General features: G+C 50.9%; 9 protein-coding genes across 9 annotated transcripts; 3 read left to right on the top strand and 6 right to left on the bottom strand.

Annotated features, from left to right (window-relative positions):
* Positions 1-1,709: 1,709 nt before the first annotated feature.
* Positions 1,710-6,206, top strand: BDW74DRAFT_181769 (uncharacterized protein; the record flags this gene model as incomplete). Its single annotated transcript, XM_073730097.1, has 2 exons — positions 1,710-2,143; positions 2,288-6,206. 2 exons carry the CDS (start codon positions 1,710-1,712, stop codon positions 6,204-6,206), a joined length of 4,353 nt encoding a protein of 1,450 aa, XP_073580206.1.
* A 1,326-nt stretch (positions 6,207-7,532) lies between these two features.
* On the bottom strand, positions 7,533-8,837 carry BDW74DRAFT_181768 (uncharacterized protein; the record flags this gene model as incomplete). Its single annotated transcript, XM_073730096.1, has 1 exon — positions 7,533-8,837. The coding sequence occupies one exon, from the start codon at positions 8,835-8,837 to the stop codon at positions 7,533-7,535; it is 1,305 nt and encodes a 434-aa protein (XP_073580205.1).
* A 722-nt stretch (positions 8,838-9,559) lies between these two features.
* On the bottom strand, positions 9,560-10,544 carry BDW74DRAFT_181767 (uncharacterized protein; the record flags this gene model as incomplete). Its single annotated transcript, XM_073730095.1, has 2 exons — positions 9,560-10,427; positions 10,477-10,544. The coding sequence occupies 2 exons, from the start codon at positions 10,542-10,544 to the stop codon at positions 9,560-9,562; spliced, it is 936 nt and encodes a 311-aa protein (XP_073580204.1).
* A 2,115-nt stretch (positions 10,545-12,659) lies between these two features.
* BDW74DRAFT_170177 (SGNH hydrolase-type esterase domain-containing protein) lies at positions 12,660-14,362 on the top strand (the record flags this gene model as incomplete). The annotated part of the gene is made up of 3 exons (XM_073727122.1): positions 12,660-12,752; positions 12,857-13,459; positions 14,360-14,362. The coding sequence occupies 3 exons, from the start codon at positions 12,660-12,662 to the stop codon at positions 14,360-14,362; spliced, it is 699 nt and encodes a 232-aa protein (XP_073580203.1).
* A 919-nt stretch (positions 14,363-15,281) lies between these two features.
* Positions 15,282-16,172, bottom strand: BDW74DRAFT_181765 (uncharacterized protein; the record flags this gene model as incomplete). The annotated part of the gene is made up of 1 exon (XM_073730094.1): positions 15,282-16,172. The coding sequence occupies one exon, from the start codon at positions 16,170-16,172 to the stop codon at positions 15,282-15,284; it is 891 nt and encodes a 296-aa protein (XP_073580202.1).
* Positions 16,173-16,660: 488 nt separating this feature from the next.
* BDW74DRAFT_181764 (uncharacterized protein) lies at positions 16,661-17,053 on the top strand (the record flags this gene model as incomplete). The annotated part of the gene is made up of 1 exon (XM_073730093.1): positions 16,661-17,053. The coding sequence occupies one exon, from the start codon at positions 16,661-16,663 to the stop codon at positions 17,051-17,053; it is 393 nt and encodes a 130-aa protein (XP_073580201.1).
* Positions 17,054-23,578: 6,525 nt separating this feature from the next.
* Positions 23,579-24,100, bottom strand: BDW74DRAFT_181761 (uncharacterized protein; the record flags this gene model as incomplete). Its single annotated transcript, XM_073730092.1, has 1 exon — positions 23,579-24,100. One exon carries the CDS (start codon positions 24,098-24,100, stop codon positions 23,579-23,581), a length of 522 nt encoding a protein of 173 aa, XP_073580200.1.
* Positions 24,101-24,672: 572 nt separating this feature from the next.
* On the bottom strand, positions 24,673-24,950 carry BDW74DRAFT_181760 (uncharacterized protein; the record flags this gene model as incomplete). Its single annotated transcript, XM_073730091.1, has 2 exons — positions 24,673-24,824; positions 24,890-24,950. 2 exons carry the CDS (start codon positions 24,948-24,950, stop codon positions 24,673-24,675), a joined length of 213 nt encoding a protein of 70 aa, XP_073580199.1.
* A 1,256-nt stretch (positions 24,951-26,206) lies between these two features.
* BDW74DRAFT_181759 (uncharacterized protein) lies at positions 26,207-27,403 on the bottom strand (the record flags this gene model as incomplete). Its single annotated transcript, XM_073730090.1, has 1 exon — positions 26,207-27,403. One exon carries the CDS (start codon positions 27,401-27,403, stop codon positions 26,207-26,209), a length of 1,197 nt encoding a protein of 398 aa, XP_073580198.1.
* Positions 27,404-27,780: the final 377 nt, after the last annotated feature.

The following is a 27,780-nucleotide window of genomic DNA, read 5'->3' as shown; positions in this document are numbered from 1 at the left end:
TGGAGAAAGCAGAGAATGGAAACCAAAACACTTTTCCACTGCACGCAAAAGGTGCCATGACACCAGATTAGCATCAGGTGTAGTCTATAGTCAATCCCTAGTCTCACAGGAACTCTTAACTACCTACCGCATCCCATCACCCACCCCCAGACGATTCCCCAACTCCAAATCCATGTGTTCCCCCGGCTCTGGTCCCTCCCTTATCTCCCCCAGCATGTCGCCGCCCATGCTGAAATCAAATTCCCAATCCGGCCACTGCTCTCCCGCGGCACCCTTCATGTTCTTTAACACTGCTTGCTTAAAATGCCACAGCAGTGCGCCGTCGCTCACACGCCACTTCTCTGGCCCCTTGCCCCAAGCTTCCTCTCTTAGAGTTCGGCCGTTAATCCTATTTATAAATATTAAACACTGTCACCTTGTACCCGTCCTGTTTTTGTTTTAGTGCAGATCCACCAGGGCTGTGAATAACTAACCTGTGGATTAATAGTAAATAAGTATTAATTAAAATAATAGTGTAGAGATGCCTCCAGCAAGAGACCGTTCTGGGGCGAGTATATTTTATACTCCCTAATTTTGTCTGCGTTAGTCTAATTGGTAATTTATTAATAGTTGTAGTGTTGCCACATCCACTCCTGCTGGGCGGCGATTGGGAAGATGTGGGCTGCTTCAAGACCTTCTGGGTCGTCTGCTGTTCCGGAACCAGTTACAGCACATACTCCATCGCGCTCTCTCAGGCTATCTTGGAACCAACGTTGCTATTTGTTGTATGCGTTACCGAGAGTACGGAGGAGCCGAGGGGGCTGGTTCTCTTACCTAACTTGACATCCGGCTCGATGAGACAGGGTGAGAGGGGACTCGCCGTACAGCCTCCCTTGTAGTTGTTCGAACGTCGAGGGGCGTCCCATCTGCAATTCGCGTCAGAGTAAGCAATGTCGCATCCCGACTACAGTGCTGATGGATACTAATCCTACCCTGCTTTAATACGATATACCTTCCCTGCGCCAGCGTGGTACTATCTCTAGGCAGAATAGACCCCGTGTTGCCGCCCTCGTTAACATGGAAGATTGACCAAAGAGTCGCCTGTGGGAAGTCAAGGAATAGCGGACCATAGCGCGTAGAGATTTTTGTTAGTCAGACTGCTGTTCTGATATGTTCCTTTGGGAAGGTTAGATAGAGAAGGCTGGGTTTGGTAGTTGATGGAATCTCACTCACCACCGAGGATGTGGCCGCTGTGGTGATAGATATGGATATTGCGGCTCGGATTGGAGCGAGGTGCCTCGAGTGTTCTCGTTGTCATGGTAAGTGATGGCTCTGAGATGTTTGCTCGAGGTAATTGAGATGGAGTTGGAAGGTGGTGGTGGTGGAGGGAAAGAACGGTGGAAGTGTGTTACTGTTAGAGTTCTGATTTCCTCTGGTCTTGAGTCAAGCCATCATCTTCTCATCCACCATTTCGCATTGGACTAGACATTGTCTCATTAGTTGTCCAGAAGAACAAGGCTCAATGTCTAGATACTTGAAGTTAGCCTTTCTGATAGGCCAGCCATCTGCAGCAAACTACAGGGATCTATCGTGACTCGGGTCCCGATGCTGACCCCTCAACCCCGCGATGCGATCGCGCCCACCTCGCCGTTCGTTATCGAGCACAGGCCCCGGCCTAATCAAGCTCCATCAATCTAGGGAACCAAGTGACCCCTCCAGATTGGACCGAAATGGAGGGCCTAGGAGCGGCTGCGAGCGTCATCGCAGTGGTCGATCTCGCCGGCAAAGTCGCGACCGTCCTATTTCGATATCTCACTGCCGTGAAGCATGCAAAACCAGACATCGAGCGGCTATGCAATGAGCTTGATCAACTTACCGCGACCCTCCAAAATGCACAGCGACTTCTCAACGGGCCCAAGGCAGCTCAGCTCCAGACTGCCAACTCGCAGCCACTGCGCCAGGCTCTGAACGGGTCCTATTTGGAGTTGGTGAGCCTGGAGGGTAAATTGACCAAGAAACTGGAGTCGAACTCTTCACGCGTGATGAGCAAGTTTGGGATCCGGGGCTTGAAGTGGCCGTTTGAGAGTAAGGATGTCGATCGGATTATTACGGCCCTGGAACGGCAGCGGGATACGTTGTCTACCGCTCTCATTATTGATCAAGTGTGAGTTATGTCCATTATTGCCTCACTACTCCATTCATCATCCAGCGATCTTGCCAGACCCAACTGTGGCCATGCAGAAACTAACTACGCAATCTTTCCACTCGCATCATTCTGTGGTGCTACTGAAGCTGACTTTCTGTCCAGTGAGCAGACTTTCAATATCGACCAGACCCTTGTCCTCTCCAAGCTTCCAGTAGTCGAAGACGCCCTCTTCGACTCCCAAGCCAATGAACACGAATCACGATGCCACCCCGACACACGAGTCGACCTTCTGCAGGACATATACCGCTGGGTGGATAGCACAGACCCCGCCAGCAAGAGCGTGTTCTACTTGCAGGGCATGGCAGACACGGGCAAGTCGACCATCTCCCGTACGGTCGCCCAACATCTCGTGCAAAGACCAGATCCCCCTCTTGTTGCTACCTTCTTCTTCAAGAGAGGCGAGGGGGATCGCGGAAATGCCTCGCGGGTCATCACAACGCTCACTTCTCAGTTGATTGCCAAAGAACCGATCCTCGCCGCGAATGTGAAACTCGCTATTGATGCCAACCATGCAATCGCTAGCAAGCCGATGGATGAACAGTTCGGCCAGCTTATCCTCGTCCCCTTGGGCAAACTTGATAGCAAAGCACGCAAGTCGAAGGCTGTTATTGTTATTATTGACGCTCTCGATGAGTGCGGGGAAGAGGACGACATTAGACGACTCGTCTATCAGATATCCCGCGGCGCTGCGCTGGACTCGATCCAATGGAAAGCGTTCCTGACTGGAAGATCCGAGCTACCGGTCCGGCTTGGAATTGATGTCATCCGCGGTAACGTCGAGCAGAGGCAGCTAGAGCTCGTACCGGAGGCGGACATTCACCACGATCTGACTTCTTTCTTCACGACTCGATTCGCCAACATAAGAGACGATTTCAACCGTCTGTGTCATGATGACTCTCGGCTTCCTCAAGGATGGCCGGGTAATGGAGTCACTCAACAGCTGGTCCACAGAGCCATTCCACTGTTCATCTTTGCAGCAACGGTGTGCCGATTTATAGAAGATAGAGCATGGTCTGACCCGCGGGCGCAGCTTGGAAAGATCCTCCACCACGCCACCGCATTCGCCGAGATGGACAATCTCGAGGCCACTTACCTTCCAATTCTCAGTCAACTGGTTGTGCCATCCAAGGTCGCGCAGCAGAGGTTGTATAGTGAGTTCTCTAACGTGGTTGGATCAATCGTCATTCTCACCGAGCCCCTCTCGGCGAACTCACTCTCCCGTGTCCTAGGTCTACCACGGTCAATAATTGATCGAAGGCTCATGACTATGCACTCGGTACTCAGAGTTCCAGACTCCCCTGATGTGCCAATAAAAATGCTGCACCTATCCTTTCGCGACTTTCTGACCGACCCGGAAAAACGTCAACAGAACCCGTTCTGGATCGATGCGAAGGCAGTACAGGCGAAGCTGGCAGATTCCTGCCTGGATTTTCTCTCTTCTCAGAATCACCTCAGAAAGGATATCTGCGGTTTAGGTAGCCCAGGGGTGTGTCAGGCAGATATCCCAATCACTGTAATCAACTCGTGCTTGCCTGCAAACATTCGCTATGCATGCCTGTACTGGGTCCACCATACCGAGCAAAGCGGCGTTCGACTCACAGACGAGCATAGAGTATACACGTTCCTCACGAAGCATCTCCTTCACTGGTTAGAAGCGCTTGGCCTTCTTGGCAGACTTTCTGATAGCATTTCTATGATTCAAGGCTTGCGAGGCCTTGTAGTGGTACGTTCAAATCTCTTAGTCGAAGGCGCAGCAGTGTCTCACGATAGCATTCAGCAGGATTCAAGTGCTAGATTATCAGCATTATTGGATGATATCTTTCGCTTCATTCTTGCCTTCCAGTCCATTATTAAGCTGACTCCTCTTCAAGCATACTCATCAGCTTTGATTTTCGCACCTCAGAAAACATTGGTCAGACAGACATTCAAGCACCACATACCGCAGTGGCTCACGATGGTACCCGGATCAGAGGCGCCTGATTGGGGTCCTCTCGTTCAGACAATAAAAGCGGGTGGGAACCTCGAAACACTCGTATTCTCTCCCAACGGGAAGACGATAGCACGCTCGAACCGGCACGCGATTCAACTATGGGATTCAACAACTGGAGACACGCAACTCAAGATTCCAACATTAGACGTGGAAAAATTTGCCTTTTCGCCTGACAGTAAAATTCTTGCGTCAGTATATGCAGCAAATATTGCTTTGTGGGACACGGCGACAGGAGAAAAACTTCGAGAAATGGAGGATATAGCTTGCATCAATGCTCGTGTAGTCTTCTCTCCAGACTCTCAGAGGCTTGTTTGCTGTTCAAGCCGTGGAATCCATGTCTTTCAAGTATCGACTAGCGAAGAAAACATGCTTGTTGAAGTGTACGATCTCGATATGCAAGATATTGCTTTTTTGTCAGATAGGGAGACCGTTCTGATATTGCGCGGCCATAGCAAGCCAGGCTTCAATATCTTGCTCATCAGTACAACTACGGGGAGCCAGCACGAGCTAGACCGTGGCGAGGTCGGAGCAACTATCACAGCACTATCGCCGAATGGAGCCACTATCGCCTGGGTCGGAGCTGACCAAACTGTGTCACTGCAGGACATAGGTACTGGCATGATAAGCCATAAACTTGCCAGCCCTGCAAAACCCGTGAAAAAGTTGATCTTGTCATATGATGGGGAGTTGCTCGCCTTTATTGACAAGGCTTTGGACGTCCAGATTTGGAACACAATAACTGGTGGTCAATTGTTCGCGTGCTCCAAAAAGCATATTATGAATGTTGCGTTTTCCCCAGGCGGCCGACTTGTTGGCATGGTTGGTGGTCTAAGTAAATGGGTAGTTGTTGACATCTGGGATATAAAGAGCAAAGATTATCATTCGACCACCAAGCTCACGCAAGATACATATGACCATGGTTCCCAAAACAATGAAATGCAAGAACGCGGACACACACACTCGGTCAGAAAGGTCATCTTCTCACCGAATGGGAAAACAGTCGCCTCAGTTGGTCTGGATAATCGTGTTTGCACCTGGGACCCAAGAACAGGCGAAAGGTTTCGAAAGTTTTGCCACCAGCATCATATCCACAAGATTTTCTATTTACCAGACAGCAATTCAATAGTCTCTCTCTCGGGGAACAGCATGATCTTGATCTGGGACTTGCTTTCAACGAACCACCGGCAGCTGGTTCACCAGGGCCGCGAAATTGGAGACATTGCCGTCTCACCGGACGGTCAGACTTTGGCCTCTGTCCATTGTGATGTGATCCGACTCTGGAACTTGCCAGGATCTGAGTGCTTACACGATGTCGGGTATTGTCTTGCAAGCAGAGTGGCCGAGCTTTCGCCTAATAGCAAGACCTTGGCTGTAGTATCTGACAGCGCACTTGGTGTGTGGGACGTTTCAACAGGCGAAGAGAAGTGGGAACTGGAAGCTCCCATTGTGGGTGCCCGACCGCCTCTTGCATTTTCATTGGACAGCACGTCAGTAGCCACCATGGCAGCCCGACCAGGAGTACCTTCTGATGAGCGCAAAGGTGAAATTGTAGTCTGTGATGTTGGAAGCGGAAAGAAGCACGAGCTTCCGCACCACCCAGTCTCCTGTTATGAGGCCGTGGCGCTCTCGGCTGACGGTAGGATAGTGGCGGCTTATAGCTCTGAACCCGAGGGCGATTTTATCGTCCTCTTAACTAGTACTCGCAGCCGGAAGGTCCAAATCCACAGCTGCATTCAGAGCATGTCGTTCTCGGTGGATGAGCGGTTCCTGGAGACGAATCGTGGTCTGCTGCGAGTAGACGATGATGACGACGACGACGACAGTGGTCATCAAGACCCAAAACTACCATCACCAACAACATATACAATTCCACCTGCGTTTGTGTCTTTGGATTGGATATGGCAGGGTGGGAACAAACTTCTCTGCATCCCGCACAGCCATAGACGCTTTGCGTGCGCGCGCTATGGGGATATATTTGTTCTTGGGTGCCAGACTGGACAAATGATCTTCATGAGGCTAGGCTCCGATTGACAGAGACTGTACACCAACTGCAGATTCAGCTAGTTGTTACTAAAGCGTGTTATTTGCGATGTCGATGTGCACCAAAAATCCTACAGAATACATCATCTATCTCGGACGTATAATAACCTAGCAGCTTTCTCTAGTTGATCTAAGTATAGACTACTGTACCCTCGACAACTTCTCCATTATTCATCCTGCCTGCCTCCTGCAGACTCCCAGTGTCACTGGCGTTCTTAGCGATCTCCAGAAATAGTTTCTAAGAAACACCAGAAGATTGGACCAAGTCTGTTCAGCTCTCCCGCGGTAGTCTTGATACCGACCGGAGTCGTCGTGCGTAGTAAAGTAGTTGGTGAAGGGTCTAAAAATCTTAGAACCCCATGACTTCCTCCTAACACGGATCTCACAGATTACCAGAGCCATCTGGAGAGGTAGCAGTAGAAAGCTTAGGTAGTGGCTCTTCTCCTCAATTTCAAGACATATCAAGGAATGAAGAGTGGGAAGGTTGCTTGGTCGATGCTTGGAGAGGAAATGTGATAGAGACTGCCATTCCGGCATTTAGACCAGCCCCTAAGTTAGCAATAATAATAGTGCAGCTGGCGCGTGCTGTATGTCTATTATGTAGGAAGCGATGAATCTAAGAAAGACTAGTAGTAGTCTATACTAGTATCACAATCTCGAATAAGCAAAGGTTCAATGAATGAAGTAGAGGTCATATCAAATCCTGAAGAAACCCTATAGGTAATGAAGGGATAGTAAAGCAATAGGGACATCTGCAGTAGATGCTGCATGGGCTTTATTAACAATTATTAGCATAATGTTTATGATACCTGTAGTGAGGGTGATACAATTCATATTTGTTGTTGTAAGGAATAGGTTCAGCAAGGATATCCAGGATTATGGATCACAGAAATGGCCTTGGTTTGAGGGAGTTTTTAAGAAATGACAAAGCTGTTATTAGGTCTTTTACTATGATCAGACCATGGTGGTAGCCGTGATCAAGGGGGTATAGTTCTGGAAGTGACCACCTGCATGATTGTGGAGGCTCAAGAGTTCTTCGCCTGCAGTCGATATGCCTTTCCCAATATTACGGTAGTACCTATAGGTAAGCGATCGCTTAGTTCTATTTTATCTGGCCCCAAGCTCTATCCTAATAGCTGATAGCACGAGGCCGTAAGAGCTTGTTAGAATTCTGATTCCCTCTGGTACCGAGTCAAGCTATAATCTTCTTCTTGACAAACTCCACTGTCTGAATATCTAGAGCAAGTAGACGTTCCTGATCGAAAAATCATCTGCCATCTATTTACATTTGAAAAGTAGGTAGAAACCAGTGATCAATCAGGGCACAACCTCGACCCACCTCCCCCCAATCATCCCCCGCGTGCGCTTATACGGCAACTCCTCCCCGATAAGAGCCAGCCAGCTCGACAGATAATCCACCCTTGGAATTTTTGCCCTTTCCTCCGGGTCATCAGGCAGCACAGGCAGGCAACTCCCGTCCGGGGTCGGTATCACCTCGCCAGCCCTCCGGGGCGGCCCCTCATACAGACCGATACGGTACATGCGCCACTCATCCCAGATGGGGACTCCCAAGCGTCGCCATTGCTTAAACGCCAGGAAGGAATTGCTGGCTACTGGGCGATCATTACTAGCAGACCCGCTTGCCCGCCGGAAGATGGCCACTTGCCTAGGTAACCATGACCGCCACGCCGCGTTAAGGTGCCAGGCTCTGGTTGCTTCGGTCTCTGGTGGAGGGGGCGCTGGAGTCCATGTTTTAGACTCTGACTCCGACTCCGACTCCGAGGAGCTGGTTGTGCCGGTGTGAGTGGACAGGTCGAAAGACGTGAACTCGAAGAGGGGCAGCGGCGTCTCATTGGGGAATGTCCACGCTGCGCGCGAGGACTCCTCGCCCTCGGGATCCTGCGCGAGGAATCGTTCCTGCGATTGGAATGGGTAGTGCCCGTATATTGGACGCAAAGGGGGATTCAAATCTAGATCCGTAAGCAAGGCAGCGGTGGTCCAGATCTGTTCGGATTGATAGTAGTCGGTGTCATTCCATTTACTATATACATCTAAGCCATTCAGTGATGCCTCGTCCCAGCCCCAGCGCTGTGTTGCTGCTTCCCGGAGACAGGAGTAGTGCTGCAGGTGCCAGAGGGAGGTATGTACACGGCGTTCCTCTGTGAATGAAAAGGGCTCGCGGGCGATCTGCTGCCGACGGGAGGGTTGGAGATCGCCAGCTGGAACTCCACTTAGGGCTGAGATGAAGGTCTGCTGGATTAATCTGAGGCAGGTACAGGCAAGCCGTTGAGTTCGTGCGGCTAAATGGAGGAGAGAGGTTGAGAGCTCTGGTGTATACTCGACCGGTGGCATTTTCTCGAATGTCTGTTGGTAGTTTGCGAAAAATGGGAATTGGATAGAATGTGTCTGGATGAGGCTGATATTATAGCACATTTTCTGGATCTCTGGCAGACTTGTGATGGAATCGAATAGGATCAGGTTGCGTATAATGGTAAGATCAGCCTGGAAGACGGCATTGACATGGCAAGAGGCAGAAAGGATGTTCTCTACAGCGGAGAAATCGGCGGTATAGAGGAGGATCTGCGCAATGAGCTCAGCAGGCAGTCTGTTGAAAAGGTCCATGGTTGGTGACGGAGCAAAAGCCGTTGATTCAATTCGATTTTTGATAAAAAGTAGCTGGATTATGTAACAAGATTCTCTGCAAAAGGATCGTCGATTTGGAGGCTTGATTTGGTATTGGGATCTTCAATCGGACCCCGGAGTAAGTTAGCTGGTGGAGTGCTATCCAACACTAACATACATGCAAGTCATACCTTCTTAGGGGGCATTTCGAAAGCCAAGGATAAGCTAACCGTACCTCTCACACTACTTCTCATGCAGAAACAACTCCAGTCTGATATCTACTAAGAATGAGAAGACTACGGCTTGACTCAATACCAAGAACCCATGATTCCATCTTTAAAACAGACCCCCCAGCTTGCCCATCAGGGAATGTAGGAAGCTCATGGCCTTTCTCCCAAGTCTTTTTCAAGACGTATCAAGCAATGAAGAATAGGTTAACCGCTCGATGCTTGTAAAGGAAATAATATAATGTAAGGTTGTCTGAGATATCCTCTAGGCCCTGACATCCTCATCCAGATACGCCGGCCTTCCTACACAGGGCAAGGCGAAGAGACACCAAGGTGTATGATCATACAGTGTACTAGATTCCGCATCGGAGCACATCAAAAACAGTTATGCACCCGAATCATCAACTTCCAAGGCCGATACCCAGTCCTACATTTCATATATATTCAAGCCCATGCAAAAGAGATGTATGTAGTACATCCCTCAAGACCATCACCTCACTCCAGCCTTATCTTCGAACCTCCAAAACCAAAAGAACTCCCACCCACTCCCACCGCAACACCCAAAACCACCAACTGAGAAAACGCCAGCGCCAACCACCCGGCCCCCAACCCACTGTAAGCAAGAAACTGGTGCCACCACTGGGCCTTGCGGATTTCCGCTCGCCAGTCCTCGCCTAGCGGACTAATCACCGACCCCTGCGCGACAGCCAGCGTCGTGAATGCTATGACCTGAAGGCCCAGGCTCAGCAAGCTACCACTCCCCAATACCAATCCTGGATTACTGTTCCCATCGCGGGATCGAGCAGGAGAGAGCATGAGGTGAATTTGCGGAATAAACGCCGCCAGCGAAGTCAGCACGCCCGTGACGCGGAGGAAGATGCCGTACATTGAGCTGAGGCCGAAATGGACGATGAGATCATAGTCGTCCTCTGAGCTGAGCATTGGGACATATCGCTTTATGATGTAGATGGCGGAGGGGAGGACGATGGCTGCGTGGGTGAGAACAATTGCGAGAATGACGGGGTTCGAAGGAGAAGAAGAAGAAGCAGTAAATGAGACTGCAGCTGGAGGTGTCCGGAACGACACGTAAACGGCTAACAGGACAATAGCTGCAGCCCAGTGGATGAACGCCTGGAGGTAGATGACTAAAACGGAGAAGGCGTCGTAGCCGCGGAGCTCGCCGTCGAGAATGCATTCCCAAGTCATGCTGCCATACACGCTCTTCACCCGGACGGCGAGATGTGCGCTTGCGCTTGTTGTGAGGAGGATAATGTACCATCCGGAGATGTTCTCCGTGTGCTTTTGAGTGGCGATTTCGATCAGTTGAGGAAGGTAGGAGGCGGCGACGAGAAGGGCGACGAGGCTATACGAGGGCTTAGTAAGTAACAAGCAACGGCAGAGAAAACACTTACAGATGGATGATGGTGGCAAGGGGTGATAGTACCTGAGAGGCACAGAAGTCTTGTGAGGGAAAGTCCATTAGCAAAAGAGCGAAGAGATGTTGGAGCGAAGAGGAGATGTTGGAGCGGAGGATGAAGGAGGCCCCGCACGAGCGAGACAAATATATTACTGCCTGACCTGTCAGCCTGAACTAGACTCAGGGTTATCACAAGGGTCGGACTTGGGCTTCGGGTAGGCACCGCCATTACAACAGATTCCAGAAAGACAAATGCGGATTGGCTGTACATATAGTCCAAGGAGCTCGAGAGAACGGTGGACCCCTGTAGTTTAAATTAAAACGTGGTGTAGATATTGACTCTGATAGGAGTCGACTCGCGCTAGCCCGTGCCGTCTTGATTGCGGCGCAGTTCGCTGTTATTGAGCCTATTGAGCCAAGATCTAGACCATACCAATCTTTGTGTTGGCTACAGCCAGTATGGCAACACATGAAGCTCTTCCACCATCCCTTGTTCTGCGGACATTCAGCCTGCATGGTGCAAATGCAGGCTGCCTACCCTGGCAAGTGCCTATAGAGGGCTATAGTCCACCCAAAAACAGCTGTTATCACAGCTTGGCCTTGCGGTTACACCCATGTCCCTTGCATGCTGAAAGACCGCCGTGACATGCACCGACTGCGTATCCCGCCTGCATGTATGAAAAGCAACTCAGAATGCCTCCAGCAGTACGCCGATGGATCGATCCATAACGGGAGCTCCTGCCTTTTTGGGATAGACCAGAACGCCCGGTGCCTCCGCCCTTTCTCTTCTACTTCTACTTACTCAGATTATCCCCAGGCTTTTGCCTACAATTTAGCAGGTTGAATAGCATTGGTGCTTGCCACTCTCTATGAGGATATTGATAGCCAACAGACGGTGTGGTACAAGTCACGCTCACAATGGCCGAGCACCCTAAGATATCGGTGCGCTTGACAGGTGCATGCCTGATAGCATCTACACTACTCTGTGCTAAATCCGCACCAAAACAAGCTACGACCCCGCCGGGCACCTAGCGAGTTACAAGATCAAATGTTGGTTGGTCCATGGTCCTTCTGAATACTGAGTCAACCGCTGAAAGTAGCCCTCTACGTATCGCGCGCCCAGATATCCAATGTGGCCAAATAGGCGCCGTATTCGGTTCTACCTGAACCAACATCATTGACGACGGAACCACGTCAAGAGGTGTGATTCGTGTACAAGGATGAGCTGCGATCCCAGCTGTTGGTAAGTTATAATCCTTCCCTGCTAGTAGATCGCTAGTTAATACATGCGTGACAACTTATACGGCGTGTCCGGATGACCTTTACAATGGATTCGGCGCCAATATCTATCCAAAAGTCCAGAATCACGGAGGAGAGAACTGAATTGAGACTACCACGCCTGTTCGGAGGCAAGTGGCAGCCTTTGCTGTTGGTTTTTCCAAGGGACACTATACTAACCAGCTCATCAGGGATTATCTCAACAGCGTGCCCAAATGACAATTACAGTAAATGCAGGCGATGGTTGCATCCAAGTCACCAAAGTCGGGAGGAATAGACTGCTTTGACATGAGGATGCATGCACAAGGTCAATTAGAGGCGTCCCATTAGCTCTACCCCCTCGCGACGAGGTATTTTCTACGCGCTATGTCTGACATGTCCAATGGTTCAGATTGGGGTACAGTGTTTTCGAGTCATCTAGAACATGGTATCCATGCTCCGGATGAACTTTTAGCACTGCTCTGGAAATGAAAAGTGACTCCGACATTCTAAAGAAGAAAATGCAGTGGCCTCACCTGCCAACAATGAGGGGGGCAGTCGAGGTCAGAGCTATTACCCGAATGTGTGGCTCCCTTCGAGACCAACATCGGCTCTGTGCCATGTCATCCCATTCGCACAAAGCCACATGTCCACGGCTGAGATGAGGAGAAGAGTGACTGTGTTAATCTACGGCCTGACCATGAAAATGGCTCATCCGGCGGTTAGCAATCTGGGGCCTAGAAAAGGATATCGGTGATTGTAGAACTGTGATGAGGACTCAGTCGATATTGAGTATCAGAAAACTATAAAGAGAGTGAGAAAGACTCAACAATTTGGAGTCCAAACACAGTTGTTTTCCTTCATCTTCCTTGACATTGATACAGTCAACACTCCCTGCCTCGAGGCTCATCGGAATCGAAGATGCAACTCTGGCTGAAGGCATGTGCCCTCGGACTTCTGATGCAACATGGTATGAGCAATATTTTCCCTTCCTTCCAGTATTCCCATTTGCGTGTGCTGACACGGCTGAAAATTACCCTATAGCTCTGGCATATCCAAAGCCTCCACTCATATTTGATAACGCCCCTGATATCTTCGCCAACCTGACCTTGACAAAGAGGAACATGCTTGAAGGCCACAGCCTTCGAATTCTACCTCCCGGCGCATCCATCACGAATGGCGAAGGGTCCTCGCACCGAAATGGCTACCGCAAACACCTTCGCGATGCCTTACGGTATGCGCAAGCTGAGGTTGACATGGTGGGTTCAAAGCGGGACGGAACGAATTTCAACGACGATGACAATGAAGGCCATGGGGGCTTCACAATCAAACGAGTCTATGATATGGTTAAGGCTCAGTACCGCGTGAAACCAAACCTCGTTTTGATCAATGCCGGTACGAATAACTGTGTCAGGGAAAACAGCAACGCATATGCCTCTGGCAAACAGCAGATGAAGGCGATGGTGATTGATATCTTTGACAATATCCCCGAGGTCACTGTCATTCTCTCTGGGCTGCTGCCTCAAAGGGACGTGGGTGCCTGCACTGAGTTTTTGAACTTTGAGTATGCCAAAATTGTGGACGAGTTGGCTGGCGAGGGGCGAAAGGTCATCTTCGCGGACTTCCACACAAGATGGATAACCCTAGACGAAATCCCGGACGGTACTCACCCAAATGATAGCGGGTATAAGAAGACGGCTGGCATTTGGTTCGATGCTATAGTCAGCCTGGGAGAAACATTTCATCACTGTCCCACTCGACAATGGTCTTCAACCAAGGGCGTGCCTGGGTTCTGCTGGAGGAGAGGCAAGGACAAGTATCTCCATTCCCTGGCCAGCTTAGGCAAGTTTATGAGAATATCCTCAACACTGCCACAACCCCCGGCTTTACCTTGATTGTGACTGGCTACGCAAAATTCTTCAATGATCATACAGGTTGCTGCAACCGAACCTCATTAAGCCCGCTTGGTGCGCCTTGGTTAACGCACAAACTTCGGCGAGAGATGAATCTGTTGGTTGACCAGATCAATCGTTCGATCAACACCATAGTCAATCTGGTCAATGAGCAGTTCAAAGCAAGCAGGAAGTACATCCGCTTCTACGACATTGACAAGGGATTCGAAGGGCACCGTTTCTTATGAGGAAGCGGGCGACTGGAGGGAAGACGCTCGGTTCTACTCACCCATGAAAAATCCGGGCCCCGACGGGGCGAGACTTGCGGTTGACGACCCAGATGATGATATCTATTGGGATGATATCTACCCTGTCGACTACACGGGCTGACCCGCACCAGGTACCGAGCTAGACACTGACGATGGCGCAATATGCGAGGTGCTGCGAACGCTGGATCTGCATATGGACCGTCCCTTGACAGACCTCCTAGAGCCTGGCATGGTTACCGCCATTGGTTCACGAAGATGATGCATCCCAAGTTCTCGGCACATACAGTAAGTGGTTTCTCCAATCTTCTCCCTCTACCGATCTGTCTCAAACTTTTGTGTGCTTACGAGGGCATTTACAGGACACTATGAACAGAATCCACGAGCAGTGGCTAAATGGCTGGGGCCGTGAGGCAGCTTTGTCCCCTCCATAGGGCTCAAAGCTAGCAAGAGGATGTATGAGTAGAGAGCTGGAGGCCTTGTTCAACTACCGCATGGGTTTTCTGCTTATTGATCCTCATTGAGGCCGTTCATTTCTTGCAGTGTTGGCACGAAAGAGTCCACCGGAGGAACCAGGTATCAATTTTCTGTCATTACAATCTGAGTGAGTGAACAGGTTTGCGAGATACCGCTGGTGGTGAGAGGGGAAATTGAGTTGGGATAGTACAGAGAGATAGTTAAAATGCCTTTTACTCTGTGATTTCATACTCTCCATGTAGTCACTGAGATTTCTGAATTTCATATGACTACCAGGAAATGTGCGGTTTTATTGTATCGAGCCCATGTAAAGCTTCCTACTAGTGACTCTATCCAGCATGTAGACCTACATAGAAAGGCGGAACTGGACCATGATGCCTCGCCACGCATCCCCGACTTACCAATCCAACCCAGCGATATCCAGTCGATCTCAGGAATTCCAGGTCTGATCAAGGCCAAAGCCTTCCAGTATCTCCCTTTCCTTCTGCATCTCTTCGGCGAGAACGATAGCCAAGTCTCCACTCCCTCTCATCGTATCTACAAGACAGCTCTGGGCTTATGTAGAACGACTCTCGTCCTGATTGAAACCAAACCTTCAGCATCTCAACCACAACCTTCCCGCCTGAGTGGCTATCGGGCGGGCATACACCAATAAAAGCCGGCTGGCCATGGGCAATTGTTGAAGTGATTGATTAAGCATCCGCTCCGTAGTATTTAGGCTACGTGCGTGCTACTTAGCACCAACATACATGCAAATCATTAGGGGTGCTTCTATAGCTAACAGTATTATACAGGAATTATTTTGTCTGATATCTACATATTTGTAGCTAGAGTGATCTCGTTATTTCCTATTTCAATTCAGTCAGCCAAAGTCCACTTCCGTCGGAAAAGAGTTAGGGTTAGGATACTTACAAGAGCTGCAACGTCAGATCACCATGAATCTTCGCTTTTAGCTGGATCTCAATATCCAGGTTAAGTTCGAGCCGGAGCCTCAGCTGCTCGTCTTTCTGCTTGCCTTGTGGGTGTGACAACGCCTGGGTGGCAGTGTTCCCGAGTGTGTCGACTGTCTTGTCGTCGACGGTCTCTGCTATCTCTCCGACCTGCGTGGCTGTCTTTCCCGGGTTTTCGAGTTGCGTGATTTGCTGGATAGCTGCTCCATCGCCGTCACCATCAGGATCATGCTCAAGAGTGGTTGTTCGTTGTCGGCACGCTCGCTTGGGCTTGGTGCGGGCGCGCTGGGGTTGAGGCTTAGGTTCAGGTTCTGGCTCAGGCTCTGGCTCTGGCTCAGGCTCTGGCTCTGGCTCTGGAGACTCCTGGTCGGTATCAGGCGGTGATTGAAAGTCCTCCTCCTCCTCATCACTGAGTATCCCTGCCGATTCATCTTCTCCAGCATCTTGGTAGTCATCGTCTTTGTGAACCGGATCTTCTGGCTCGAAATCGACAGGAGTGGGCGGACTCGACTGAGATGCAGGTTCCTCTGGAGGTGCTTCCTTCTTGGTGTGCTTGCGTGTTGTCTTGTTGGAGGGCTTGGTCTTTGGGTTTCGTGCGGAGTCATCATTGTCTGAGGAATCTCCTTCAACATCTTGGTTATCACCGTCTTCCTGGATTGGTTCTACCTCTTCTTCTGACTCAGATTCGACAGGAGTGGGAGGGCTTGGCGGCTGTGGTGGTGTAGGCTCTTCCGAAGGAGCCTCCTTCTTGGTGTGCTTGCGTGGTGTCTTGCTGGAGGCCTTGGTCTTTGAAAGGTCTTCCTTGGTGTGTTTCTCTTTTGGATTGCTTTGTGGTGTACCGTTTGACATTGTGGTGTGGTATGGTTGAAAGGATAATAAGAATCGAGTGTCAAGTAGTTTGTATGAATGTCTTGGTAAAAGAATGACGAGCCACCCACCAGCTGCTACGATACTAGTTATATACTTCTAAATAATCAAGATTGCCACCCATCGGCCGGCGGGTGTAGTCGGAAACGGCTGCCCGGTTACCACTGGCTCGGCCGAAGTTCTACCATGCACCAGAATATACAATGACATAGTACCAACCAGACTTCGGTCAATTACTGGAGATCGAGATCGATCGCAGCGGCTGCCTCCGAAGCATTGTCATCGTCGTCATAGCCTCCTGCCTGAGACCGTTCGCCCGGTGCCCCGGTGGTTCCCCGAAGTAAATGCGTTTTGCGGGTTGGCGACCCCAGTGCCTCGTCTATATAGTATCCTGCGGCTGGCTCTGAAGAACTCCTTCGTTCCCTAAACATACCAAGACAAACACAAGCTACCTTTTCATTCCAATCAACATGACCACAGTCACCGAGAAAAAAACCTACACCACCGACAGCGACATGTCCAGCTCCGACGCCGAGTTTTCAGTCTCACACAGCCGGCCTAAGCCTATCACACAGCGCCACCTCTCCTCTTCCTCATTATCATCATCATCAAGCACCAAGAAGTCACGTCGAAGACTCTCAGAACAGACCACAGACCTCGTCCCACAAACCTTCCAAGTCGCACGAACCACAACCACAAAGTCCGTTCAAGGACCCGACGGAGAAAGCGTGCAGGAGACAGAGACGGTGCAGACGGAGAAGAAAGACGATAATGGCCTGAAGCTGCGACTGGTTTTGAATCTTGATATCGAGATTGAGCTTAAGGCGAAGATCCATGGGGATTTGACGTTGGCTTTGTTGTGAGTTTTCCTTGTTTGGTGTCATGGTATCATGGAGTAGCACTAACTGTTTGTAGATCTTGATTTCTCCTGAGAAACTATTTGCGTGTTAAGGGAGAGGGTTCAATCTCGCGGGCGAGAATTAAGGGGGATGGCTGGATGGTATCTTCCTTGAGCATAGGAGAATCAGGGTTTGGTTCTCAACGTCTCTATATATTCCTCTACATAATCTATTGAACTTGTGTCATTCTCTAAAGCAGACTTAGCGCTCTGACAGAAACATTGTTTCGTAGGTATCAACATAGAATGGATTGTAGGATTGGGGGGGAGATTCCATGTTGCCACCGCAGGAATTGATACCATGAATATCAATAGGGCAGACGCCTCAATCTCCTGACTACATTCTGAGATTAGGACAGCACCTATTTGCACTGTCTTCCTGACACTCGCTAATAATAAACAGTATTCTAAAATTCCTAGATTTACGGTCTAGGCTTTCAAAGTATACTCAGTGTCATTGTTTCAATTTTCAATTCAATTCAATTCAAGTTCATACCTGATCTAGCTTTACATGTGATCTAGCTATGCAGGGCTTCCTGTGGAAGCAGGAACATGAAGCCGTCAACGCCGTAGATCAGACCCGTATATAAGAAAGGTAAAGACAATACACAACTACCCCTTCTCCATCCCTTATAGTAACGTTGATTCGTCCTCCTGCTTCCGCTTGCGTGCACCATATTCGTTATCACTGTCTTCATGGCCATTAGCTAACTCTACCAATCACTTTCATGATACCCCTTGGTAATCGTCTTCAACACCTGCTCCATTGCCCTGACGGGCCATTATAGTCCAAGTATAGCTTGTCGTTTAGTGATCATTGCTGGCTGGTAGGTGTAGGTTCCGCTGGCCCCCCAGCGTTCCCTACCTGGCGGCGTTACCCTCTAAAGATCTCCAGGGCTCACCCTCCCGGGGGTCCTTCTCTTCCTCTGGATCCAGTTAAATATATCTAAACTAACCCAACAGCCCTGTCTTAAGCATGAACTCTGCCACGTATCGGACTGCCTTTGGATCTGATATAATGTCCTCATAGCTTGCCCGGGATGGGTTTAGATCCGTACAGGCAGCTATCTTAGCCTTTATCTCTCTCCGCTCCTCTGCCCAGCACTCGCAAGCCATTAAAACATGCTGTGGGGTCTGGATCAATTCTCCCCAGCAGGAACACCTGCCATCTAGGTGTTTCCTAATCTTGAATAGGAAGTGGTTCAACGCCAAGCGGTTCAAGCGCAGCTGGATGATGATCAAGCTGTAGGGCTTCGGGAGGTTGTCATAAAGCTTAAGCAGGGCCTTGTTGGGGCGCTTAACCAGGCGTTTGGTTGGCAGGCCAGTCTTAACCTGCCGCCATTGCTTCTCCCACAAATCCTTAATCCGTCCCCGTATTGCTCGCTTCGCTGCCACCGCGAGGCGTATGATTGGCCGGTCCTCTGCGGCTCTATGGGTAGGGCCTGTCTCCGCAGCCCTGTCTTAATGTCAATTTAAGCCCTTTAAGGCCGCCAGCTTTGCCTCCTGATTAACCTCCTCGTTGCCCCGTAAGCCAACATAAGCGGGGATCCATTGGATCTCGATCCGTGTATCCCCCAGCATTCTTGCCCGCTTATAGATCTCCCGGAGGAGGTACTGTCCTGACGGCCGCCCTGGGTTCCCAACTGCTCGAATTCCCGCCTGAGAGTTAGAGAATATCGTGACGCTTCTTCCTGGAGCTTCCGGGACCTCCGGGGGCAAGAAGCGCCAGACAACCCCCAAAGCCATGCTAATTCCTGCCAGTTCAGCCGCGTATACCGTGGCCTGGCTCTCTGTCCCCAGGTATCGGCGAATCCTTTGGGGAGGTCTGGTCCCTACCGCGGCGGCCCCCACCATCCCCTGGTACCCGCTTCCATCAGTGTAGAGCACCCTGTGCCTCGGGGATACTGGGATTCCTTGGCAACGCTGTCGGTGGCGCTCTATCGCCTTCTTCGGGCCCTCTGGGATGCAGATAGGGATCAGGGGTTCCCAGGGAGCTGTTACAAAGGCTTCCCTGGTCTCCCATTACTCCCCGTTCATCCCTGGTGCCAGAACCGCGCCTCGTCCCCGCGCCATCGCTTCTAGTAGGGTTGGGCCGCCCAGCCTTATCTCCTCCGCGGACCTTTGCTTGAGGACCGGGCATGCCCACATTGGGCCAGTTCTAACTCTTACCGCCGTTTCTTCAACAACTTGTTGTATTTGTAGCTTCATGGGTAGCAGGAAGAGTTCCACATCTAGCACTGCCATGGCCATGGATTTGAATGCTCCAGAGATCATGATCGCTGCCCGCTTTTGTATCCTTGCCAATCCATTAACCACTGCCTTGATCTCCTTATTGGCCATGGTTTTTGGCGAGTACCACGCGGAGACACCCCAGAGCAGCTGTGGTATGACCACCGCTTGATATACCATTCTCATCGCTCTCAGGGAGGTTCCCCAGGTGGATCCCGTGATGGACTTTAACGCTTCCAGAGATCCATTGGCCTTGGCCATGACCTTGGCCCGGTGTTCCCTGAAGCTTAGCGTCTTGTCAAGCCATATCCCTAGGTATTTGGCTTTGCTGGTAGGCTGTATAATGGTTCCAGATGGGTACCGGACTGGCAGCGTGTCGTTGCCTCTGCTAGGCCGTGGCGGGGTCCAAATGTCCTCTGGTTCCTCGTCTGTTTCATATTCCGAATCAGGAGGGGCGTTGGGGTTGGTAAAGTGGATCAGCTCAAACTTCTCTGGTGCGAATTTCGACGCGTGTTGTTTGGCCCATATATCTGCCTTTACCAATATCTATTCAAGACCCCTTGTATTCGTGGCATAGCTCTCTAACAAGATAATAACGCAGGTATCATCTACCCAGCCAAATGGGGTAACATCAGCACCCTGGTGTCTTCCCGCGCATGCTTTGATCAATGGGGTGTTGTAAATTAGAAAGAGGATTGGTGATATAGGTGAGCCTTGCGGGATCCCAGTGGGTGTTAAGAAACGGGGCAGGATAGACCCCATTATCGAGAGCTGCGTGCTTCTGTTGGCAAGGAATGAGGCCGTCTAGGGGACTGCCCATTCCAGCCGCAGGACCCGTAGGTCATGAAGTAACCGTTGGTGGGCGACATTATCGTACGCCCCGCTAATATCCATTAGCAACATTATTACCTTGTCCCCTCTTCCCCATGCCTTCCTAATCCTGTCAATTACCATCTGCATCGCGTGGTCCACCAATATTAGCTTCCTGCCTCCCATATGGGTCTTAGGGAGCAAGCCGTGCTCCTCCAGGGCCCATGACAGCCGGGTGGCAATAATCAATTCTAGTATCTTCCCCAGGGTATTCAAAAGCGCCATGGGTCAATAGCTCTTGGGTATTCGGTAGTCCCGTGGCCCCCCTTTCCGGAGGACCACGGTGGTTAATGTTTAAAAGTATTAGGCCTTGTGGCCAGTTCATACCAACACTTCAAAGATTCCCTGGAGGATTTATGGGAATCCTGGCACGTCCACCAATTAATGCCATACTAGGTTTGGCAGTTCGTCCGGCCCGGGGGCCTTCGAGGCTGGCGTTCGCTTGATGGCCTCGATGACCTCTTTCTTGCTAATTGGTGGGAATTTGATCAGTTCGGGGCCGCGGCGGCCTTCGATATCTGCCAGGTCAGCTAGCGGGGGTACTGGGAATAGGGACTCCTTAAGCAGTTCAGCTTTCTCTTCTATCATTCTTGCCTCCGGGCCGCCTCCAGGGCGCTGTAGGGCCGGGATAACCCTATTAGAGGTCTCTTTCCGTGCCCAGTTACTAATCCTGAAGAGCTCCCGCGGGCCCTGCTCCGTGACTTCCTGGACTTGCTCCCGGTGATACTTCCTTAGGGCTTTGTTAATTATCCTCCCCTTCCAATTCCTCGCCTCCTTGTATGCCTCCCATTCCTCCTTCCCGTGGGTCCTTGTGTACGCCCGCCGGGCCCGTCTGGCGTCTTTGATGGCCACTACACATTCGGGTGTTAGGCTAGGGTTGGCCCAGACGCTAGGCTTGGCCCATGGTGTCGATTCCTCCACCGCCTGCTAAACCACGCGGACCAGGTAATCTACCGCGTTGTCGACCTCTGCAGCAGAGCAGTCCCTTTCTAAAGACTTCCAGCTAGCTAGCATCCCTAAATTTTCGCCCACAGAGCCCTGGAACCGAGCCACATCCATGGCTTTCCAGTTTCTTCTCTTTCTTATCTCTTGTGTTGTTGTTGTCACGTCGATTAATGTTTAGATAGGCAGGTGATCCGAGTCTGCATGGGCCTCCATAGCCACCTGGCAGGCCACCAACTGGTTCTTCAGTTCCCAGCTGCCAAACACCAAGTCGATCGTTGTTCGGTGACCACCCGAGTCCCTCGTGATCATCCCCCGGGGTAGCCACTGTTCCAGCCCCTTGGCTTCCGTGATATCGAGCAGGGGATCTGCTGCCGGGTCTGTTTTGGCGTGATCTCCGCCCCAGACTGGGTGGTGAAGGTTAAAGTCGCCTAGGACCAGCTGGGCGTCTTCTCGCTTGAGCACCGCATCTAGGCACCCCATGACTGGCGTGTCTGCTTGGTTATATATATTCAGGATCCGCAGCAACTGGCTTGACCCATCCCTTTTCTTGCACTGCACTTGCAACTCCTGCAGATCCCTGGAGTGTGGGATATGGGTCCAGGACCCCTGCTGTAGCCGCTTCAAGACAAACATGCAGACCCTAGCCCTATTCACATCCCATTCCGTACTCCGCGGTTCGCAGTCCTTGGGGGCCGTCGGGATTATGAGAAAGTACATTTACTCTACCAGGTGATGGGTGGTATTCCTGTAACCATTCCGCCATGGCTCCTGTATAGCTATAATGTCCGCCTCTTGCACCCCCTTCTTGCGTAGAAAGTCTGCCATTACTATATCCTTTAACCAATTCGTGTTGTATTGAAGTATCTGTAAAGGCTTGTTATTCATTAGCAGCCGTCCTTAGGGATCGTCGCTTGGGGACTTGAGGTTGCTTGGCCTGTCTGGGTATGTCAAGAAAGAGGAATGGCTCGTCTGCTGTTAACAATATCACTCTCCGCTTTTCATCAAGGTTAGTGTATTGCCAGTTAGTGTTGGTGTCCTTTTCCCTTAGCACTGTTGCCTTTGTGGCTTGGGATCCTGTTAAACCTGTTGGTCCAATGGCTTCTGCAAGCTCATCATCCTCCTCTGTCTCCCTCCGCCTCTGCTTCTTCTAACTATAAGATGCAACAATCCTGCTAACTTTCTCCCTCTGTGTGCTTGGGACAGAGATCCTGGAGGATCTAGTCCTCCTAGAGCTGCCCCTTGCTCCGCCAGAGCAAGCCTGCCTTGGCCCCTCTTTCAGTGTATCCTCAAAGATTCGAATCCGCCTTGGCCCTGGTACTTCCATATTAAATTCTCCCATTGGCAGGCCTGGAGTGTTCTTACTATTGCTTCCTTGCTATTCCCCTAAGCCCTCTGGGCCGTCTAGTCCCTCTAAGCCCTCCGATCCCTCCCCCTTTGCTGGGTACCTTGGGGAAGGTTCGCTCTCGGGGGTTCCCGCCTGGGGTTCGGCCGCCCCGGTACCTCGAGACCTGCCGGTAGAGCTTCGGGTGGCTCGGCGGCCACGGCTGCTAGAATTAGTGGTCTCCGGGGGTGGCTGGGAGTCTTGATCCGTGCTAGATGGGACGTTGGTATCAATCTCCATCCCGGTGCTAGAAGGGACCTCCGTGGCCGATTATTCCGGGGTCTCAAGACCCAAGGAGGAGGCGTTGGATCCCTGAGAGCTGGCAGTCTCCAGGTAGGCCGGCACCCGATGATAACGGTCCCGAGTGGTAGCTGCCTCCTGGACCCGCGCTATCTCACCATGGTAGTGGCTGCAGGTTCGGGACCATGCAGCGTGAGGTCCTCCGCAGTTGGCGCACTTGCGGGAGTCGCCTTGCTTGTTGGAGCAACACCAAGTCTCATGTTTCTCCGCGCAGTATGCGCAGACAGTAGCGTTGGAGCAGATGCTTCCTATGTGGCCATATTTCTGACAGTTATAGCATTGCCGAATGCGAGCGGTTCGGTCGTAGAACCTGGTTTGATACATACTGGCGTCCAGGACTGCCCCGGTGTCGAGCGCCCGATTGGCGGGCTGGGGGCGGGTGAACTGTACAACAATCGAGGTCTCCTTCTTGCCAAGCGGTGCCCGCGTGAGATAGGCAATGTGGTGGATCTCCTCTGGCTGGGCCTCCCAGCTCTCGTTTTGCGTAGCTAGCTATTTGGCCAACTAACACTCGCCCTCCGGGAGGTTGGCCACTTTCATGGGCACGCTGTCAATGACGATGCCCCATGTTGGCCGGCGGACCATGGCGCCTTTATGGAGGCGATCGACCCATTAAGGGTTCCTGCGGGCGGCCTCCGCCTCCGCCGCGGTCCGGTATGCCAAGCTTAAATCGCCTGATTTTAGCTGCCTTGCTGCCATAATCCTGGCATTGGCCAGCGGGGGGGAGGGGATGGCCTTTGCGGCGTTCACGCGGGCCCGTTCGGCTTATTGTACGATCTGGATGTTGGCGTACCGTCTGAAGCAATTCACGCCCTCCTTGTCACCTAGTTTCACAATGACCTCGCGATCCTGTTGCAGTTCAACGGGCGATGCTCCCAGGGAGCTGCCGGAGCCGTGAGAGGACACGTGGTGTGACGGAGGAGGTGCCTTCCTCGTCATCTCCGCGTAGGTACGGATCCTGGCCGTATGGCTAGCGGTAGAGGTTATAGGATTAGCAGTGCGAATCGCTTTTAGGTTGGTTTGGATGTTAACAATGGCTCCCTGAAGGTCCTTAATAACCTGCCGCCACTCCTGACCGAGAGGGTTCTGCAGGAGGTCCTTCGAGAGGTCTTTCATGATTCGGGTGAACTCGACAAATGAGCTGGGGACCTTAACATCCTTATGGGTCTCCAGGAACTCCAGGAGGACCGCTGCATCATGATGGGCGTTCAAAACGCGTTCTTGGGGTGGTGCAGAGTTTTCGCGCCGGCTGGCCAGGTTCGGCCACACTTTTGACGGCGGCGCCATTTCGATAGAATACCGGTCCCAACTGGTACCAATCGATTTGGCGAGCCGTCACGAGAAACTTGATGAATTTTGGGACCAATTGACCCTGGTTTCGCGGCGTAATTCCAAAAATTCGATTCACGCGGAAGTTGTTGTTTTCAGTGTCATTGTGCTGTGCCGAATCCACTAAAATCCCCAGAGATTGATTGAAGATACATGGGAAAAGCCAAGCATTGCAGCCATAGGACTAATCCAATTGACAGGTAAACCGTGACCCCTCAGAGTAGCAGAGAGTGGTATCCTATACGCACTGCAATGTGGACTAGGAGAGATCCAGATTCAAACAACAACAACCAATAACAATAACAATAACGAGCGTGAGGGATAATCATAATAAATATGATAGAAAGACTGTCGCAAGCAAAGGTCCGCATGCAAATATCCTTCTTATACCAACCAAGGCGTAGCTTCAGCTTGTCAAAGAAGCCCTGGAAGGGGGCTACTATCCAGTTAGTTCGTCTAACTTGAGAATATTATTATTTGAAATGTAAAGTATAACTTACCAGCAGCGCCCAGAGTTCAATTTGGCATGCTTAGCAGTAAATAATGGCGCAGGTCAGAGGCCAGGTTGCGCAGAAGGGGCCGGGTGCGAGCAGCGGACAGCTGGTGATGCAGGTCCAGTAGTCATCGCTGCACTGGTCTGCGAGCACCTCGAAGCCTGCTTCGGTTTCCCTGAAGGCCTCGACTAAGATATAGTGTTAGTATTGGTGTATGATGGGCTTGGAGCAAGAAGATGTGAATAGTACTTACGTTTGATGGCATTTGCTCCTGCAATGAGGGCGAGGGGGAGGACAGTGGTGAAGAAACGCATGGTGATTGAGTGCTTGGATTTGGGTTGGAAAGGAGATCTGGTGGTTCTGAAGTGGGGGATGCTTCTGAGATGATCCATTCCAACAGAGAGTACGGGTCTCTTATATAACTTACTGAGTCGGATGAATATACGTCCTTGCATCGCATTTCGTGTGACTTTCTTATTGTGTATAGAGTCTTCCTCGCACTTCATGGTCTGCCCATGGTCTGTATTAGACACGGAGCTTGGACGAAAAGTCTCATCATTGGATAACTATTCTTCAGCCTTCTTCAGCTTTAATATTGTGAGTACTTGGCAGCCTTAAAATCAAGAAACAGTACACAGTTCACCAGTCGGATTACATACCTGCCGCGCCAGCCCTGAACCGCGCTGGATGCTTCCCGATCTGATCTTTGCACGGCCCTGTCTTACATACAGAGTTCGAACTATCTAGTTGAGCATGTCCAATACAGTGCAGAGATACCACGGCCAGATAAATCAGAGGCAGCAATAAGGTAGAGGCCGCGTCCTGCTCCTATACTCCATCGTACCAGATACTAATAGGCTTCATTCTACAGTTAGACAATCGAGTTCATCTATCAGTTAGGAAAAAAAAGATTAGACAATACAAGCTGAGACTGGACCCTTGAGGTAAGCTGACGTGAGCTGGGGTTGGCGGGTAAACCGGGGTAAGACAAGGCTTTGGGCACCTGCAGACCACAGGCGCAGGGTCCAGCAAGCTTACAGGCTGAAGCTAAACCGTAATTATATTAATTTGCAATTCATACTAATTTAGAAACGAAGGCATTGACGTCAGGCTGAGTCTTACAATATCATAATCAGGATCATCACTGGCCGGTGAAGAGATTGTCGCCACAGTACAACAACAAGACTGAAGAAGCTAATAGCACGATACCGGCGTGAGCGAGGATAATAGCTAGGATTATGGGCATGGAGAGTGCGCAGTTAGGATATTCAGTCTCAGGGTCGGTTCTCGCATTTGAATCTCGGCGCCCGACGTAAAAACCTAGCAGTGCCATGGCTGCAGGAACTCAACCAGCGCAGAGAAAGTATTATACCCCTTCAAATCACAAGAGCGGACGTGTTTACGCGCGTGATAAACGTATAGGTTCTCCAGGCGAGCAGCTAGATGCATGCTGGCGCTGACTGGTAGAGAGACAATATACCACGTTAAATCCAACACTCCATGTACGTACGGTAAATACTGTATTATTCAACTAATGAAGCGGAGAGGTTTGCAAGAAAGCCATAGAAACTCAAAAAATGGTAACAGTTCGCAGAGATGCCTCCTCATAGATTCCCCCCACGGGGTCCACTGGCGGCGGATGAGACTGTATCCTCATAGACCCAATTCGCTCAAAGTAACCAGGAAAGGTGGTTGACTCCTTGAGGACCAGTGATATCAGAAACTCATCGGTTCCATGCTGGATAGTGCTCATCCTCAGACACAGAACTGGGGTTCCTGATTTGATATCCTCTGGTAGATAGTCTGGATAGATGGCCTGGCGAAGATGCGCGAACATAGCATAGTAGTTTGCTTCCTTTTTACCACTAAAGATGTTGGCCTCCATTCTCACTCCAAAGTGTCCTTCGGCGACCAGGCCCGAAATGGTGAGAAAGCCGTGGGATAGTTGCCCGAATTCGTCGACTGCCGCAGGGAGCACCTCACATTGCTCCACCTTGCTGAAATGTGTGTAGGGTAAGCGTGGGCACAACCTATTGGGGCTATCGAGAGCAGGGGCTTCAAGCTCGCTCAGGTATGCGGTGTCAGAGTTCACACTTGCCCAGGACCAGGTCGGAGCGTCGCGAGAATACGGCTTGGGCAAAGGGTTGAAGATGGTGTAGATGAGATCGTCATTCAGTGAATCCTCCCACAGCCCAGCCAAGTATCTGGCTTTTCTTTGAGCGCCCATAACTTTCGCCAGACCCCCAATGGCCGGTAAGCGATCGCTAGTTCTTGTCAGCCGAAGAACCGAGTAGCTCGAGACGACGGTTCGCCACAATGTTGCGCAACTGTACTGGCCTGACATATCGCTCTGATTGGAAGAATCCAGTATTGCAGCGAATTCGTTTTTGACCACTGCTCTAGATGTAGAGCCTGATTGGAAATCGTCGGCAATGCGACTGCATTCGCACCAGATGCCCGATCGACATTCGAAGAACATCCCCAGCCTGCCGAAATGGATCACGCGCGTCGAGAGCATACGTTCCTGATAGACCCAAGCGCGGGAGAGAAGGGGGAAATTATTCTGTCCCCAGTCCAAGTCACCCCCACCATGAACAACCTCGATATGGTGGTCCATTGCTTCGCGGAAGTACAGTTTATAGCTTTGGCCATCCGGAGCTTCACCACTGACCTCGAAATCTGGGGTAGAGTGAAACAATCCCCCTTCACCGTCCCTGGCGTGCGTCGCTGCAACCGTAAAGTGGCAGTTGCGGTAGATGGATGACATCTTGGATGACTCGATTTGCCAGTCCCTCTCATCGTCCTGGATAATACACAGTGAATCTATCCAGATATACTGTATCCCAAGCTTTCTGACCAGTGTGATTGCGTCTTTGAATGTCTGAGATAGCCTCTCCCATGGGATACTCTTCATGTGTTCCACAATGTTTGCCGTTGTTGTTGTAATAATCTGTTTTCGTCCCCAGCAGTGACTTAGGCAGGCATATTGCCCTGGTGCTTCCCCCTGTGGCACCACCAGCTTTACCATTCCATCTTCGAACCCAACATCCACAATCCTGGTTGGCAGAGTAGGAATCTTCGCAGTGCCACAGAGATGAGGCCTCTCAGCATGGCCCTGAATACACGCCTCAAGCCACCGCTGGA

The sequence above is a fragment of the Aspergillus multicolor genome, assembly GCF_047715735.1.
Source record: "Aspergillus multicolor strain CBS 133.54 unplaced genomic scaffold BDW74scaffold_30, whole genome shotgun sequence".
Taxonomy (NCBI): Eukaryota; Fungi; Ascomycota; class Eurotiomycetes; order Eurotiales; family Aspergillaceae; genus Aspergillus; species Aspergillus multicolor.
Note: the sequence above shows the minus strand (reverse complement) of the source record. Positions and strands in the feature narration are given on the sequence as shown.